Source organism: Rosa rugosa, chromosome 4 (genome assembly GCF_958449725.1).
Source record: "Rosa rugosa chromosome 4, drRosRugo1.1, whole genome shotgun sequence".
Lineage (NCBI taxonomy): Eukaryota > Viridiplantae > Streptophyta > Magnoliopsida > Rosales > Rosaceae > Rosa > Rosa rugosa.
In genome coordinates this window covers 42658488-42675823 of record NC_084823.1, presented here as the reverse complement: position 1 = coordinate 42675823, position 17336 = coordinate 42658488, and the positions used below count along the sequence as shown (strand labels likewise).

Below are 17336 nucleotides of genomic sequence, written 5' to 3'. Positions count from 1 at the left end.
TCAAAAAAAAAAAAAAAAAAAACTAGAGCTGGATTTCTCTTAGTAAAGCTATTTGAAGAAGCAATATAGTTAGATTAGTGTGTTAAACATGATCCCGGTTGAAAAGAAAAAACCCTAAAATCCTAAGCGCCGCCGTCAAACCTAAGAGCCACTGGTCTTCCTGTGTGCTCCACCAACCCTACCGATATGTGGCAGGGAAATATTCTTGTCTGGAACTGTCGTGGTATCACAAACAAACAAACAAACTCAAAGAGTGTTGATTGACATGGTTCAAGCAAAACGACCTCATCTTATCTTCCTGTCAGAAAATTTAGCACAGCAGAAACTGATTGCTACGATCACAGCTCGTATTGGTTTTGTTGGAAACATTTGTGTTGATAAGCAGCCTGACTGTCAGGGGCTTGAGGTACTATGGAGTTCTGATCTCCATGTTGATGTACGTACGTCGTCATTCCATTATATCGATGTCAAGGTCTCTAAAATAGGGGAAACTGTCTCTTGGCGTTTTACGGGAATCTATAGCTTTGCGGCTAGGGGTGTTTGAAACCAAACTTGGTCTATAATTGAAACCCTAGCTTGTGAAGTTTGCTCACTGTCGTGGCTCATGGCCGGGGACTTCAATGAGGTTTGGTGTAGGGAAGATAAATCGGGTGGTTTACCACGCTCTACTGTTGCAATGAACCTGTTCCAGGGAACGATGATGAATGCACACCTAATAGAGATGGGGTTTACTGGCTGTTGCTACACTTGGTCGAGTAAATTTACTAAAGAAAGATTGGATAGAGGGTTCCAGTCGTTGCAATGGAGGGATCGTGACCCTTTTAGTCGGGTAGTTACACTGCCTCCGTCGAATTCTGATCATAACCCTATACTTGTGGAAGCCAAAACTGACCGGTATCCACCAAAGCGAAACTACAGTACACATTTTTTGTAAGTGCCCAGTTGCCCTTCAGTTACTTTCAGGTCAACCTTTTTCTTTGAAACACACTATTATGCCAAACTTAGACTTTAGAGAGTGGATGCTAGAGCAGTCTCTTAATCTAAAAGCTGACGTTTTCGCAAAACTAATGATTATCTAGGGTGTGTGGAAGAGTTGAAATACCAAATTGTTTGGAAGACAAGGTGTAGTCATGAAATGACATTCTGCTGGGATTCTTTACATGGCTTGAAGAATTTCACAAGGCTAGAATGAGTACTACTCTGCCAGTCCAAAAAACTACAAAGAAATGGCACGTTGCTACAGTTCCTAAGCTAAATGTTGATGGAGCGTTTTTATCTCGTAAGAGTCATATGAGGGAATTGGAGGAGTTTTAAGAGGCCCAAGTTGAGCCTTTCAAGCTGCTATCTCGAAGTCGGTTTTTCATGTAAACTCGACACAACAAGTTGAACTGTTGGCGATCAAGGAAGGCCTGCAGTTCATCAAGAATCTGCAGATACAGAATGTCATAGTTGAAACAGACTGCCTAGTGGCAGTTCAAGAGATCACAAGTATTGCTTTAAATCTCTGAGTTACGAGCAGCGTTGTGCTTGACATTCAACAGGAATTATGTGCCATGCCGGGTGTACTGATCAAATTTGCACCCCGGTCTTGTAATAGGGTTGCACATAAACTTGCTAATCTTGCTTTTGAAACTTTACGACAAGCAACATGGCAGGGTACTGCTCCACCTTGTATTGTTGACCTTGTCTCACAAGATTGTAATCCTACTTCGTAATCTCTGAATAAAATTTTCAGTACTTTACTTCAAAAAAGAAGCACTATAGTTAGCAACAACACATCAAAAGTTTGATTAGAATAAATTCTCTACTTTTTTGGTAACGGTTCTCTTGCCATGACTAGAAATGTAAGGGTTATTTTGCGCTAGAGTACCTTCAATTTTGGTGCTAGATCTTTGGGTTTAATTGGATTTTTTATTTTTTTTATTATTAATTTTTTATGATGTACTTTAACTAGTTGTCAAAATAATTCATTTGTTATTGTTAGCTAACATGGTTCCACGTACGACCTCTATTTGGTGTGGTGGAATAAGCCTCTACCTTTTATAGTATCGTACTGTAATAACGACATTATAAACCTTCCTCAATTTTATTTTAATTAGCAGTCTGTTGTTTATTTTATGATGTATTGGTTTTAGTTCTAGACTACAAGAGAAAACTCTTTTAGTGACAAAACTGTTTTGTCGCCAATAGTACACTTTTGTCACTAACCGGCATGGGAGACGAAATGATTTTGTCACTAATTTTGTCTCTGAAACAGCGTGACAGATTCTCATTAGAGACAAACGGTAAATTTTGTCACCCAATCATAAGGGTGACAAATAGTGGTAATCGAGCATGTAAATCTGAGATATTGCACAAAAATTATATATGTTTGAACCAAAATAGTGAAAATACAATCCGAACAGTATGAGCGGCTTTGGAATAAAATTCCAGACATGTACATTCTCCAGTCATGTTTAAGCTTTACAGAAGGCTTCAGCTATCTAGGTACTAATCTCTAAGAATCATTTTAACAGATGAAATTCTTTTTTTTTTTAATTATATTTTATGAAATCTCAAGCGAGGGGAGTTTATTTATAAAAAAAAAAGAAGTTAAAAAGTGAATGGAGGTAGGGAAGGCATGTAAAGAGTAACGCACCCATCTTTCTAACAAAAAGAACTCAAATTAACAAAATCAAAAATTAGAAAGACCCAACATATTTGACTAACAATAAAATCAGGAGTTGAATCCGGCCTATCAAGTAAACCTATCTGAAGAAGCACCATAATTAACAAGAGCATCAGTAGCTTTATCAAAACAAAATTCTCTGATTGTTTTGTAAGTGTACGTTCTCTTGCTATGATCAGAAATGAAAAGGCTAGGGTTATTTTGCGGTAGAGTTCCTTCAATTTTGGTGCGGTGTTTGGATTTAATCTCGTTATGGATGTACTTTAACTAGTTGTGGTAGCAACTAGATACACTACTAGCTATTTGGCCTATAGCCACCACCAGATTTTAGTAGCTATTGGGTCTATTGGGGACTGAGTTTAGTGGGTATTGGCCTTTAGGGACAAATATCATGTCCGACTCTAAATGTACCAACTCCATTTGGGGTTTTTACCAATTGCCCACCGTTAAATCTGTCCGTCGCACATAAAGCACCAATACTCACGCGCTGCTCTCACCCTCCTTCTGACATTGAACAGTTTCTCTTCTTATTTTATTACTTTTTATTAGCCATTGCTTTTGGACTCGGTGCTAATGTGTACCCACCTATATTTTAATCTTTTTCTTTCTTGTCCGTGCCCATATGAGATATTTTATTGATACATCTCTATTTGTTCAATACACATCTCTTAATTTTTTTTTGTCACATTCTCTCTCAATATTTCCTTCTCTACCCTTCCCCCTCTTTCATTTTACTTCAACCATTTTCTCTCTCTTCTCCATCTGCAACTACAACAAAGACTCTTTTTGATAAAACAATTATAAGTTATTTCTTTTTTTTTTTGACAGAAAAAAAATTATTGGTTATACAACTAAGAACAAAGATTAGGTGATTTTTATGAAAATATAAAAGAAATCCTCAGTATTTGGCATTAACAATTCAATGACCAGTCAATCATCTTGAAAAATTGCAGGAAGCTCCCCAGTTACCAATGACTATTGTATATATGATAAACCCAACAATCAATCACAAATAAAATGTAGTAGTAGCAACTTGGTGTTAAGGGACCAAAGGTAATTCCGTTAAAACCACTTAAAAGATAACTTGAGCTTGAATTTTCTTCACCTTTGCCGCAGATCAGAGGTATGAGAAGGATTTTTTTTTATTTAATTTTTTTTATTAAAAGCTAAAATGAGGGATAAAAAAAATTTTCAAAAAATGTGGAATGTGTATTTAGAAATTTGGGATGTGAATAAAATTTCTCTGCCCATATTGGTTCCATTTTTTAAAAAAATTTGCTCCGAACCATCAGGCTCGGCATAGTACTATCGAAGCCTAGCAAAATGGAATTGTTTTTTATTTTTATAGTCTGAATTGTTATAACATTATTATATCAACAAAATGCAAATGGAAGCTCACGTGTCCATTAATCAACATATACGTCAAAGAGGAAAAGAAGAAACAAGTATATTATAAATTGGGGTCGTGACCACTTACCCAATTTTAACCAAAAAATTGCCCACTTGCTCCACTAAGAGTTTTTTGACCCCATTTACCCAATCTAACTTCTACTGACATAATTACCCTCCTTTTAATCTCTCTCTCTCTCTCCCCCCTTCACCGATCTCTCTCTCTCTCTCTCTCTCTCTCTCTCTCTCTCTCTCTCTCTCTCTCTCTCTCTCACTGAACTCCGTCACGCTCGATGAATCCGGCGACCAGACCGCAACAACTTCTCTCTCTCTCTCTCTCACTGATGCTCAACCCAGGCCTCCGGCGACCTAGGCTTCTGACGAATCAGATCGTCGAACTTCCAGTGCCACTGGAGCATCTCCACTGGTTGTACATGTCCAGGTCCATCGGGTTGTCAGAGACCCGAACCGTCGGGACAAACTGCTCCTCCTCGCCGGGCACGTCGGGTGCTATCGTCGTTCTCCTCCTCGCCGTGGACGACGTCGATCCGCGTCAGAGCTTTCTCCAATGACCAGTCGAAAGAGGTCGTCAAGCTTCTGGAGAAGCAGTCGACGTGCACCGCCGATGAGCTCCACCATCAACCTCGTCCCAAATCCAATCAATTCTGGAGCTTCAAGGTCCGGCCATTTGCACCTGCAATTTCACAGTTCTGGCCGGCCGATCAGACAGCAAATAGTGCGCCGGTGCCTCCGTCCCTTGTCCTTCAGATCCGGTGCCCAGAGCAATTTCTGGGTGCCAGAAGCATTTTTTTTTTTTTGTACATTGTGAACCCCGAGAATGAGGAAGGAATTGCAATGTAACTGTGGGGTTTGTTTGATGGTCTACTGGGGGCAGTAGACACATTATTGGCCCCCAGTAGACTTTGATATGATGGACAGGGATCACTATAGTGTGGTGTTTTGATAAGTTATATGTTGTTTTCTGTGTATTAAAGTCAAATTATCTGTGAATCCTACAAAAATGTGCATTTTTGGTGGTCTATTGGGAGGCAGTAGAAACATTAGACTTTGTATTGGGGGGCAATAATATGATTACTGGGGGGCAGTAATATGATTATAAATTGATCAATTGTTCCTGTAGTGTATTCATTTTGGTTTTGGGAGTTCATACAATTCACTGGACGTCAATAATATGATTTTTGGGAGGCAATAATATGATTACTGGGGGGCAGTAATATGATTACTGGGGGGCAATAATAGCCGGATTCTGGAATCCGATCACCGGTTGTCGGAATTGTGTCACCGGTCGCCTGAATCCGGTCACCGTTCGCCGGAGTCTGGTCGCCGGAGACCGCGCCGGCCACTGGTCACCGGAGCACAGCAAGGTGGAGGGTGACTTCTCTCTCTAAGTGAGAAAGAAGGAGAGGGCAAAAAAGTCTCAAAAAAAAAAAGAAAAAAGAATTAATTGGGTAAAGGGGAAATAATCCCTTAGAGTGTTTTGGGTAAATGGGGTTAAAAAACAGTTGGTGGAGCAAGTGGGCAATTTTTAGCCTAAAATTGGGTAAACGAGCATTTTCCCTTATAAATTCCTCAGTCTCTCTGAGAGACTCTCTCACAGCTAAAAGTCAAAACACTTAGACAAAACTAAAATTAGTTTGGAAACTCTATTAACAAGTGGAGAGCTGGTGGTCTTCAATGTCTTCCTTTCATTGTCCGTGGTTCCTCTTTCAATCAATGCACACAATATAAGCTCCTTTCCTTGCAAGCATAATGGACTTCTTATACACAACTAAAAATGCATTACAGATGCACAATTCTTTTAAGAATAGAAAGAAAAGAATATTACCCATCAGAAGTGATCATATCAGATCCCATATGACCAGACAGAGCCATAATGCCATGAAAACTTGTAAAATTCATTCATTGTAATTTGCAAATGCAATATATAGAAGAACATAGTAAAGACTAAAGATATATCAACATGCAATTTTTGATAGCACCATAAAGCCATGAAGAACAATCAGAAACATGATACCTGATAAACAGATGAAAGAAGAGAAAAGAAGAAACTGCTGTAAAGAAATGGATAGATTGCTGGCTTTCTACCTTATGTACTACTGTAACTTCTCCCTTGCATCAAATTCAGTTTTTTCACTTAACCCTGCAACTCAACAATAAGTTTCTCCGTATTAGAAGAATAACATGTTCAGAAACAATTACATGCTCCCTGTACTATAAGTTAAAGTTTATGTCACAGGTAGAGAGAAAAACAAGAGAACAAAATGCAGAATAACATATTCAAGTACTTAGATGTATTACCAGCATAGGACATTTCACCAGAGGGATTTATCAATGTTCTGCACATTAAATAAAAATCAGGTCTTCACACATACACAGGCATCAACATCACCTAGATAGTAATTCTCACACCCTAATACATTATCAGGTCTCTTCCAATTATTTCCAAGACATCTGAAAATAAACGACATTGAAACATTAGCACAAGGGTTGCACATTGCTTTACTTACATTTTTCGCTAAAAGCCACACCCCATGCTTCTTGACCCCAACTACCAGTATATCCATACTGCAGGATTGGACTAGATGAGTAAAGTACTCAAAAATGGATCAAGATTGTTTGACAAACACTCACCCTGGCGGAGCTGTAGGCCACTGGAGCTATGCAGTTACAGCACCTGTTCACAAGGAATAGCTCACAATTACAACAGCTTTAACAACAAGCGAACTCTTGGGGCAATAATCAACTAGATAAAGGTGATCCTTTTCCATACCTGAGCTATTTTTTGAAAGTGGTACGGCAAGGCAAGGGGGATTAAGTGGAGCTTTGCTCCTGGAGAAATAATAGAATCACCTGTTTCATAGTAATGTATGTAAGAACTATGTATTCGGAACTCCATAATTTACAAGATGAACACACTACTAATTATAATGTATACATTGTTTTATAATGCCATGCATACATCTCAGCACAAGATTGTATTTTAGAGATGATATTTTAACATAGTGCCCAGGAAAATCAATCTACTGATGCAGAACATGGCAACATTAAAATTTGAGCATATAGAGGCTTCGGTGCTTATACCCACTACCATTACCCAATTGAATATCAGTCAAGATTCAACAAGGCATAACCCAAAGGCCTGACAGTAACCCAATTGATGATTTGAACCCTAAAATAATCCTAAAATCCCAATAATCAAGCAAAATCCACAGAATTAATGGCCAAGTTGTAAACTTTAACAACAAAGGCACGAAATCTAAATTAGAAATTACTGATAAAGAGTTTAACTGGGCAAATTGAGTTGTTGATTGAAAAATCTACCTTGGCTTCAGGAAATTCATAATCTTGAATACCAACTCTGTGCGATGACAGTAGAAAAGTAGCCTTCTTTGGTTTTGAAAAGAAGAAGCCATGGCTGTAAAAAAGAGTATAAAGATAAGATACGAGCCCCAAAGTTGTAAACTGCAATGGTTCCATGACTCAAATAATTGTTTGTACGTTGACCAATGACATTAGGATTCCTAATGTCAATTAGAATAGTTTATTTCAGTAAAAAAAAAAGGAATAGATTTGCTACTATCCTAAACGTTTTAGGATTAAGCATGTAAATAATACACACTGCATCCATCACTCAAATCTCTATATATAGACATCCATCGCACACAATAACACAAACACGTTTTTTCTTCATATATTCAAGAAGAAATCATATACGTGCAATGGCTATGGCTACAAAATGTGAGGGTCCAACGATTGGTATCGACCTCGGAACAACTTACTCATGTGTGGGAGTTTGGCAACACGGTCGTGTTGAGATTATAGCTAATGATCAGGGCAATAGAACAACACCGTCTTACGTTGCTTTTACGAACAGTGGGCGTTTAATTGGTGATGCAGCCAAGAATCAAGTCTCCAAGAACCCCATCAACACTGTATTTGGTGAGTTTATTCTTAGTCTCCATGAAAACTTTTTTTTTTTTTTAAGCTTTTGCAGCCATGTTAAATTACTTATGTTTTGATCTACATTATAATTTAGATGCAAAGCGCTTGATCGGTAGGAAATTCAGCGATGCCTCTGTTAAGAGTGACATGAAGTTGTGGCCTTTCAAGGTTCGTGGTGTCGGGGATAAACCCATGATTGTGGTTAACTACAAGAATGTTGAGAAAAAATTTGCTGCTGAAGAGATATCTTCCATGATTCTCGTTAAGATGCGTGAAATAGCAGAAGCCTACATCGGATCGACAGTAAATAATGCTGTTGTAACTGTTCCAGCATACTTCAATGATTTTCAACGTCAGGCCACAAAGGATGCCGGTGTAATTGCAGGGATGAATATTATCCGTATCATCAATGAGCCAACCGCTGCCGCCATTGCCTATGGTCTTGACAGAAAGGGAAATACTGTTGGCGGAAAGAACGTTCTTATATTTGATCTTGGTGGTGGTACATTCGATGTTTCCCTTCTCAAGATTGAAGAGGGAATTTTTGAGGTGAAAGCTACAGCTGGAGATACTCATCTTGGAGGTGAAGATTTTGACAATAGAATGGTGAATCATTTCGTACAAGAGTTCAAGAGAAAACATGAAAAAGATATCAGTAAGAACCCCAGAGCACTAAGGAGATTGAAAACATCTTGTGAAAGAGCAAAGAGAACTCTTTCTTCTACCTCTCAAACTACCATTGAGATTGATTCTTTATTTGAAGATATTGACTTTTACTCCACAATAACAAGAGCAAAATTTGAGGATATCAACTTGGATCTCTTTATAAAATGTATGAAGCCTGTGGACAAGTGTTTGAGAGATGCTAAAATGGACAAAAGCATTGTTCATGATGTTGTTCTTGTTGGGGGATCTACTAGAATCCCAAAAATACGACAACTATTACAAGATCTTTTTAATGGTAAGGAGCTTTGCAAGAGCATCAATCCTGATGAAGCGGTTGCATATGGTGCGACCGTACAAGCTGCAATTTTGAGCATTGAGGGATATAATGAGAAAGTTCAAGACTTGCTATTGTTGGATGTCACTCCACTTACTCTTGGTTGCGAGGATTATAAAGGACATATGACTATTGTTGTCCCAAGAAACACTACCATCCCTACCAAGAAACAACGATCTGTCACAACCATTGAAACTGCACAATCATGTATCAAGTTTGATGTGTATGAGGGGGAAAGTCCAATAGCCAAACAGAACAGATTGTTGGGTACATTTATGCTTTCACACATCCGTCCTGCTTCAAAGCGAGTTCCTGATATCAGCATTTGCTTTGAGATTGATGCCAATGGAATCTTGATTGTCTCCGCCGAGGAAAAATCAACAAATAATAAGAGCAAGATCACAATCACCAATAACAACAAAGGCAGCTTATGCAAGGAGGAAATTGAGAAGATGGTCGATGAGGCAAAGAAGTACATGTCCGATGATGATGATTACAAGAAGAAAATGGAGGCTATGGTTGCATTAGAAAACTATGCAACCAACAAGATGGACACAGTTCATAATCGCTCAAACCTCAACCAAGAAGACAAGAAAAGAATTGTGGATGCGGTTGAAAAGGTCCTCGAGTGGCTCGATGAGAATGAGAATCATCTTGCTGAATGTGAAGAATATGAGGATAAGCTGAGAAAGCTCGATAACTTGTGCAGTCCCATACTGAATGACATGAATGAATAAGAAGTCGCGACGGTCTTTTAGTATTAGTATGTGTTTAGTTGCCGAAGAAGATGGAAATCTGGTCATAATTAGTCTTGTTTGAGAGATTCTTAACAAGCTGTAACATTCTTTTTATATATATATATATATATATATATATATATATATATATATATATATATATTAAAAATAGATAAATAAATCCGAGAGTAGCTCTTTATATATTAAAAACAGTACCATTCATTTTGAATTCTCTAAATATGTCGGTCTTCGTTGTTTCCCTGACAGATTGATTAAGGTCCGTATTGCTTGCGATGAGCATCAGATGCAATACTTGCGGCAACTACGTCTTTAAGAGGGGCAGAGGGACGAACGCTCATGCTAACACAAAATGAAGATGTAATAAAATGAAGCAAAATTATTTATGAGTTAGGTTATATTGTGTCTACTCAGTTCTAGGAGCTGCATTCCATATACAATATATGTATATCTTATCACAAAATGGTAGATGTGATTTCAGTACAAAAGATTGCCATATAGGTGGAGGCAATCTCCCCACTTTGAGTATCCGACAACTTCACATGCTTTGTTCTTTCTATATCTTCGTTGCTTTTTCTTGCTTGTAGGAAGAAGAAAAATATCAAGACCTTCTAAAATGATAGTTCTATGCTTTGTATACATTTCAATTTCTCTGCAAGTAGAGATGGTAGCTGATCAAAATTTATTCCCTCATACAGAAATGTCAAGACATTGTCCCTACAATCTAAGCCTAAGCACTTCACCAAAGTGTAGATACCTGTGTAATTACACCAAAAGTGATTAAAGTTCCTTTGTATCTTCAACACTCTGACTATGCTGCTCCACCCTTCCAACAAATCACAACTCTAAATTATAGATTTGCTGCTAACTAAACTATTAAAAAAGTAACTGGCCTTCAACCCCATGTTCTGTGTTCGGAAAGAGCAATGAGCACTGGGTTAAAAAAGAAGAAAAAGAAAAGTAGAGGATGAGTAATTTAAACATAAAATAAGCAAAAGGCTATTGTGACCGTTTTCATATGAAAGGAGGCGAAAGGCTGAAAAATACCCATTATACGTCTCCAAGCTCTCCCCTGTCCAGCTCTTCTCCAAAGAGAAAAAAAGGCAAAATCTTTTCGTTTCAGTATGTACATGGAGGACTTTCAGAATATAAGATTGAATGCAAAATCAAACAGACCATGCAACGTATCTGATGCCATAGATAACCACATAAATAAATGACAATAAAGAATAATTCGAATGTTCAACAGCCGCTTCATTTACATAGTATTCATTTAACAACATCAGAGCTCCACAATAACAAACTGAAAACGGTATCAAAAATAAACTTTGTTAACTTCCCCATGAAAACTAAAGAATTGCTGCTATCGAAACGAAAAGATGCCGAAGAAATGAACAGAATTTAAAAAACCATATCAGAATTGGAATTGCTGTTTGTTTGTAGACATAAGATGCTAACTCAAATCAGATCAATTAAAATTCAGTACACTATAATTTTCTTATCTAAAAATATGTATTCCAATGTCTTGGAAAGAATTTGATATTTATAGTAGAACTGAAGTAAGTTTATTTAGTTGTGTAAGGTAATCCAATGCAATCAGGGGGTGGCAGACTATAGTTATTGCCAATTAGAAATGCACCAAATTCACATTCATTTGTTGTCATTGATTTATGTATTTACAGTACTTAACCATGACTGCATTTATTTGAATTTTGTGCTAAAATTTCAACTTGCAATGCAAAAATCATCACATTAACCAACAAAGATGTATGGAAGTGACGGTGAAACAAACCATAAGGAAAAAATCTAACTAACCGATAACTTTTTCAAGAGAAAAGACCAAAATAGCTGGTTGCTAGGACATAGAATCCAGCAATAAGAGGAAGCTGCCCAAGTTCATATTTTCTATATGCTAATATCTAATACTGGAGTATATGAACATTTAATTCTTTAAAACTATTTTGATCCTTCATGAGATCAGAAATTCAGAATACATAGTAATATATATTATGCCTACAGTTCATATGGGTTTCTAAATTCAGAATGCATGTATGTAAATGTAATAGAAACCTTGGCCCAACATCCCCCAGGAATAATATCACTCCTTGATTTTGTTTGGTTGGCAGGGAAAGTATTTCCAGAAAAATACAATCAGTTAAGGTTCAACTTTAATGAAAATCTGCTAACTCCATTGCAACAGAGAAGTTAAGAAATTCATTGCTAACTCTCCCAGTGATCTTTAGGCTATCAAGCACTCAGTCTTGCATGGCTTGCAGAGACTATGTAGATCATGAAGCCCTATCTCAAAATTAAACCTCCAAACATCCAAAACGGATAAAACCCAGATGCAAGTAATGACCATTTGACTCAAAAACAGACAATCCCACAGTTTATCTTAATTATTACTTGTAACTTAAATGAAATTCTTATGAACAACTCACTTTATGGTTGAATGACATGACCTAAAAACTTTGACAAATAGATTTCACCATTTTCCTAAAGTCGTAGTGCCTTGAGATCTCTTTCCAAAGTCTCTCTTCACCTCCCTCTTATTTCAAACCTCTATAATTTCTCCAGAACTACCCAAAACCATAACACTATCTTTTTGTCCTCGCTAAACACCTCTTTCCATTACTAAAGTTTTTACCATCTAAGGCTTAGCACAAAATTATAGGGCAGTAAGCCACCTTGTGCTGTCCTGCATCATGCTTGTTATCTCAAAAGTCACAGAAAACTCACCATTATTACTCTCATACATTGCAACCTAGTGCTGTTCCTAGATAGACTTAAACCATCCATAACATTGTTCTACGAACCAGTACAACCTTTAAGTAGAAAACCAGAATATGATTGCAACCTCCCCCTCTTGCTTTCGAAAATGTACAGTAAGAGTAAACTCCAATACACTCAAAATCTTATAAGATCTGAAAACAGAAAATAAATAACAGCTTCAAAACAGCATATATCATGAACTTTTCAGTCCCTTCTATCGGATTAACAAACACTGGGAGCCTCAACAGCATCATCATGAAAAAAACAAACACAGGGAGGCCTATTCTGTTTGATAAAGTTTGCCATGACTTTAACGAATATGAACATGAAGAAGGAAAATGCATTTAACATGAAGTGGAGCAGCTAACACTCAAAAAAGGCTTCATCAATCTATTTACCGTAAACAAAACTCATAAGAACAACAAAACCCATAAGAACAACCAAAATCCAACAAAACCCATCATCCAAATTCATAATAAAAACTGAGGACAAAGAACAGAAATTGGGCGAAGAATAAATCCGAGCATAAAAGAAATTACCTGCAAATAGGATAGGTTGCACCGGAGGAGCTGAAGTTGCCAAGCGTCCTCAGAACTTGTGCACGATGGAAAAAGAAAACAGAGTTCGCGAATAACCTTGAAACCATATTGTTAAGGACTGTCAACATTCATTGAAATTATGTTGACCTTCAATTCCACTTTCTGCTTTAATCCTCGGCTAGTAGCTGCAACACCTCACACCATATGGAAGCACCAGTTGTGATTGAGCCAAGTTATACCAATCAACAACTCATTTAAATAAGCCTCAAACCTGATTCACAATAGTTACCAGTTCTGCGGGTGCATAACTATTGACTGTGTTTTTTGAAAACACAGAATTGGTAACAAATAGTAGTAATAGAAATGGGTTTAATTTGAGGAAGAAGCTAAGCAGCAATGTTTGCATTGATACTGATCTGGGTTTGATATAAACTACTAATTCACCAATCTGGGTTCTTCTTTCCAGAGAAGAATACACACATGCAGAATTTAAATAATGATATTGCACAAACAGGTCATCAAAGTTTCAATTTCTGACCTAAAATTACAGAAAACTGATCACCAAGCTTTATGGACCAAAAGCAAGCAATCCAAAACAAACCCAACACCAAAAACCCCAGCCATCGCAAGCTGCACTTGAACACAAAGAAAATGCAGAAAAGTCAATGAAACCTTAAAATTAATAACACAAAAAGTGAGAACATCTTATTAAAATTTGCATAAATTTCCTGTGCAATAAAAAAGAAACCATTCTGATTCAGATAAAAAAACTAAAACCGAACCATATCCATATCCAAAAACAACAGAAAAAAGCTCAATTTATTACATACTGAAAAGCTGAAAACAGGTGTAAAAAAACCTAAAAAAATTTATGCATACTCAATTTATTGCATACTTATTTTAAGGTGTAAAAAAAAAAAAAACCTTAAAATAAAAACACTAACTGAATCTGCCAGAGAGTTAATACAAAGGTAAAGTAAGGAAATCAAAGTTAATTAGGTATATGCATATCCAAAATTCAATTCAACATTTGATAGAGAGAGTGAATGTCCTGTTTCTCATTTTTTCTTTTACTATTCTTTACAGTTGAAACCAACTTAGATGGTTGATTCCGATAAGCAAGTGATCTTTTTAAAATCCATTCGAAAATCATAGCAGCAATCTGTGGCCTGATGGGAGTAAAATGCCATGGCAATGAGCCATATAGTAACGAAGTCACATTCAATATGGGAACCCCTCATACATAAAAACACATAACACACCAGGCCAATCAGAAGTAACAATTATTTATCACCAATAGCATTGAAAAGAGTATTTGCAATATATAAACCACACAAAGCAAATTTAATAGACACAGGCAATCAAACGCAATATAATTGCATACCATTTGGCCAACTGCAGTTGTAACAACAGCCGGTATGATTCTGTAACATGGTCCGGGAACCTCAACTTCTCCCGACTGCTCAATCACCTGAAGATAATTCGGCATAAAAAATTATTAATTGCAATTTTCACCAGATTGATAAATCAGCTGCAAAGACCTCACATTCCATTCGCAACTCAAACTCGTAAACCAATTCGTAATGCAGAAGTTGAGAATCACTTTCCTCAACCTCTTTTGGCTGAGATTCTGCTCCAAACTCGTTTCTGTCATTGCCTGGAAAAACAAAATCAAGAAAATCTCAATCAATATCAAAATTTAAAACCAATTTCCTACTTGATAACTCAAAAATTTCAAACCAAGGATCCAATTTTTCTAACTTAATTCACTAAAGCACACAGAGTAGTCCCCAGAAACAAAGTTGCCTACTTTCAAAATGAAGACATTCTAAACCATTTGCCACTTGTGTTTGCAGCATATCTTAAATACTTTAATTAAGCAAGTTCTAACTCATATGCAAATTGAACGAATTTCAGAAACCAAAAACTGACCTGCAGCGACGCAATTCCAAAAATCACCTTCCTTGTCCTTGTTGATGACAAACACAATATGACAATCGTAAACCCCAAATCAGTCATATACAAAGAACTGAATAATCGAATTTGACGAACCCTAAATCGAAGGAAAACTCACACAATCACGACATGCAGAACCTATTATTTGCAACTCTCACACTCTCTCTCTGCGGGTAAAACTAATCAGAGGAACACAGCTGAGAACCTGGAGGACAAAAGGAACGGCGTAGCAGGGAAGGTGGAACAGCACCACTTCCTTCGCTCTCTCTCTCTACCTCTCTGTAGAGTGAAGTGAAGAAGTAAATAACACTGAGCAGGTACGTCAGGGTTAAAACTGAAGGAGTAAGATGGAGGGTCGGTGGCGGGGATAATATTGAGGTGTTTTGTGACCCTTGGATGCCCGAGTTAAAAAATGGATTTACACGTAGTGATGGGCCCCATTAAATTTGGTTGTGCCAGATTTGATTAATGAGGTTGGGGCCTGGAATGTCCAGTTGTTGGAACATTTGTTTTGTGCTCAGGAAAGGGAAGCCATTTTGAAGGTCCCGCTGATAAAGCTGACTTGTGCATCTGGAATTATTGCAAGAATATAATGGGAGGTATACGCGCGGTGAAGCTAGAGTGGAAATTGGTTGGCTAGGAGGAGGCCAGGGAAGCTGTGAACGACGTAAATCGATCATGCTCCCGTGAATTTTTCGAAGCGTTTGTGAAAGCTTAAAGTGCCCCAAAAGATGAAACATTTTTTGTGGATCGAGATGTGCAATGGGGTTTATACCGACTATGGAAGCACTACATTGGAAGAGGATCGCTCAGACGGCATTATGTTTCCAGTGTCAACAAGTGATAGAGTCGCCTGTACACGCAACTCAGAGTTGTGGAGTTTGTATTCCGGTGTTCGAAAGGGCGTCTTTCTTCTCCAACTTGTCATCCGCTCAGTTTCTTTCTTTCATTTCGTTTTTTGATCATGCCATGAAAGCTTTGGAGGAAGAGGAGCTTCAGTTGCTTGTTTTCCTACTGTGGTGGAAACTTTTTTTTTTTTTTTTTTTTTGAGAGATTAAAGCAGGTCCTTTATGAAATAATGAATTACGTTCATGCTAATTCCACCACAGTTATCATCTCAGAAGACAAAGCAAGTCCTTTATGAAATAACGAATTAGGTTCACAGTTACTGTGGTGGAATTGGCATGAACGTAATTTTTTTTTTTTTTTTTAATTAAATAGAGGATTAGGCGATATTAGTTCCTCTGCGACAGCCGATTTGGGGTGACTGGCACCCACCCACAATCTCGAAAGAACCGGGAACCCACCGCCCATCCCTCTATTAAACCAAGATAAAACTGCAGACCATGTTGCATGAACGTAATTTGTTATTTCATAAAGGACCTGCATTGTCTTCTGAGATAGTGTTTGAGAATGGTGTCCGGCAATTGGCGGAAGGGCGTGCAACTTTGGATAGGCAGAATGTGAATGAGAGGGAATTTGTGCATGGGAGCTCGAGGATGAACGTGTATGATAATCAAGACTTGCAGGGGCAGAATATGCACGGTCAAAATGTGCCTAGAGCCCTAGACTGAATGTGCATGGTCAAGATATGAATGGTTTGAACGTGCATGGGTGGGGTAGGACGTGCATGGGGAGGGGTTGGTTTTGGACGTTCATGGGGAGGGGTTGAATATGAATGGGAGGGAAAGTGTGCATGCTAGGGGAAACATAGAAAGTGGAGTGGGTGGGGGTGGTTGGCAGGCCCCAGGTAGAGGTAGGCTGAAACTGAAATACTGAATTGTGATGGTGCAGCCTCGGATAGCTCGGGTCGATATGGATTAGGCTTTGTTGTACGAAGTGAAATGGGAGCTATTGTGTTGGCTGCCGGCAAGGAAGAGTCTTTCCAGTTTCAGCTTTGGTCTCGGAATTGTTAGCTATTAAAGCTGGGTTGGAGATGGTAAAGGAGGGAAGTTTAGGTGGTGTTGAGGTGGAGACTGATTGTCTGGGTGCAGCCGTGCAGTGCAGCTTATTTATCAGAAAGAGAAATGCTTTGCGGCGGTAAGGTATTATAGTGGAAGAGATTCAGAGTTTCAGACTCTGTTAACAGATCTCAATTATTACTTGTCGTCTGTATGCTATTGTACTTCTATCTTTTTTAATTTTATTTCTTCTTCCTTCATTAAATTAAGGTAAACATCATATGTGGAAATTGTTGTAATGGACAATGCACAGATTTGTGAATCTTTCATTTCAAAGTTCATGTATGGTTGGTAAATATACTAGGAATTGATATGGTCTCTTGTTATTTATAC

The 17336-nt window shown here is 37.8% G+C and overlaps 2 protein-coding genes, 1 long non-coding RNA gene and 1 pseudogene across 17 annotated transcripts; 2 read left to right on the top strand and 2 right to left on the bottom strand.

Moving 5' to 3' along the window:
* The window catches only part of LOC133744848 (kinesin-like protein KIN-UA), a 41067-nt pseudogene that overhangs the window by 13833 nt on the left and 9898 nt on the right, over nt 1-17336 (top strand).
* LOC133741890 (uncharacterized) lies at nt 3765-7561 on the bottom strand. Of its 4 annotated transcripts, none has more exons than XR_009862212.1 (6): nt 7400-7561; nt 6849-6928; nt 6586-6752; nt 6377-6414; nt 5904-6218; nt 3765-5815 (listed from the first exon to the last, which is right to left on the bottom strand). It is a non-coding gene; the product is annotated as an uncharacterized LOC133741890 (long non-coding RNA). The 4 variants fall into 4 exon arrangements; XR_009862213.1 differs by having other exon boundaries at nt 3765-5810; XR_009862211.1 differs by having other exon boundaries at nt 3767-6218; nt 6586-6643; nt 6710-6752; nt 7400-7560.
* Nucleotides 7804-13080, top strand: LOC133743337 (heat shock cognate 70 kDa protein 2-like). Of its 3 annotated transcripts, none has more exons than XM_062171222.1 (3): nt 7804-8017; nt 8115-9736; nt 12645-13080. In XM_062171222.1, exons 1-3 carry the CDS (start codon nt 7804-7806, stop codon nt 12714-12716), a joined length of 1908 nt encoding a protein of 635 aa, XP_062027206.1. In that variant the 3' UTR covers nt 12717-13080. The 3 variants fall into 3 exon arrangements, with proteins under 3 accessions (XP_062027206.1, XP_062027208.1, XP_062027207.1); XM_062171224.1 differs by lacking the exon at nt 12645-13080 and having other exon boundaries at nt 8115-9079; nt 9473-9762; XM_062171223.1 differs by lacking the exon at nt 12645-13080 and having other exon boundaries at nt 8115-9361; nt 9533-9762.
* LOC133743342 (uncharacterized) lies at nt 10145-15394 on the bottom strand. Of its 10 annotated transcripts, none has more exons than XR_009863072.1 (8): nt 15161-15394; nt 15019-15055; nt 14633-14743; nt 14471-14557; nt 13625-13716; nt 13087-13271; nt 10823-10857; nt 10145-10708 (listed from the first exon to the last, which is right to left on the bottom strand). XR_009863072.1 is itself a non-coding variant. In XM_062171234.1 (7 exons), exons 1-5 carry the CDS (start codon nt 15103-15105, stop codon nt 13198-13200), a joined length of 456 nt encoding a protein of 151 aa, XP_062027218.1. In that variant the 5' UTR covers nt 15106-15394; the 3' UTR covers nt 10145-10708; nt 10823-10963; nt 13087-13197. The 10 variants fall into 10 exon arrangements, 5 of the variants coding, with proteins under 5 accessions (XP_062027218.1, XP_062027221.1, XP_062027219.1 ...); XR_009863071.1 differs by having other exon boundaries at nt 10145-10427; nt 10533-10708; nt 15019-15393; XR_009863075.1 differs by having other exon boundaries at nt 15248-15384.

Excerpts from the sequence above, each read along its gene's own strand:
- LOC133743337 (XM_062171222.1), top strand. The coding sequence starts at position 7,804 with ATGGCTACAAAATGTGAGGGTCCAACGATTGGTATCGACCTCGGAACA. Across the intron at positions 8,018-8,114 it reads CCCCATCAACACTGTATTTG|ATGCAAAGCGCTTGATCGGT; the intron begins GTGAGTTTATTC and ends ATTATAATTTAG. Across the intron at positions 9,737-12,644 it reads ATAACTTGTGCAGTCCCATA|CTTTCGAAAATGTACAGTAA; the intron begins CTGAATGACATG and ends CTCCCCCTCTTG.
- LOC133743342 (XM_062171234.1), bottom strand. The coding sequence starts at position 15,105 with ATGACTGATTTGGGGTTTACGATTGTCATATTGTGTTTGTCATCAACA. Across the intron at positions 14,744-15,018 it reads TTGGAATTGCGTCGCTGCAG|GCAATGACAGAAACGAGTTT; the intron begins GTCAGTTTTTGG and ends TTGTTTTTCCAG. Across the intron at positions 13,272-13,624 it reads TCAGTTTTCTGTAATTTTAG|CTACTAGCCGAGGATTAAAG; the intron begins GTCAGAAATTGA and ends GAGGTGTTGCAG.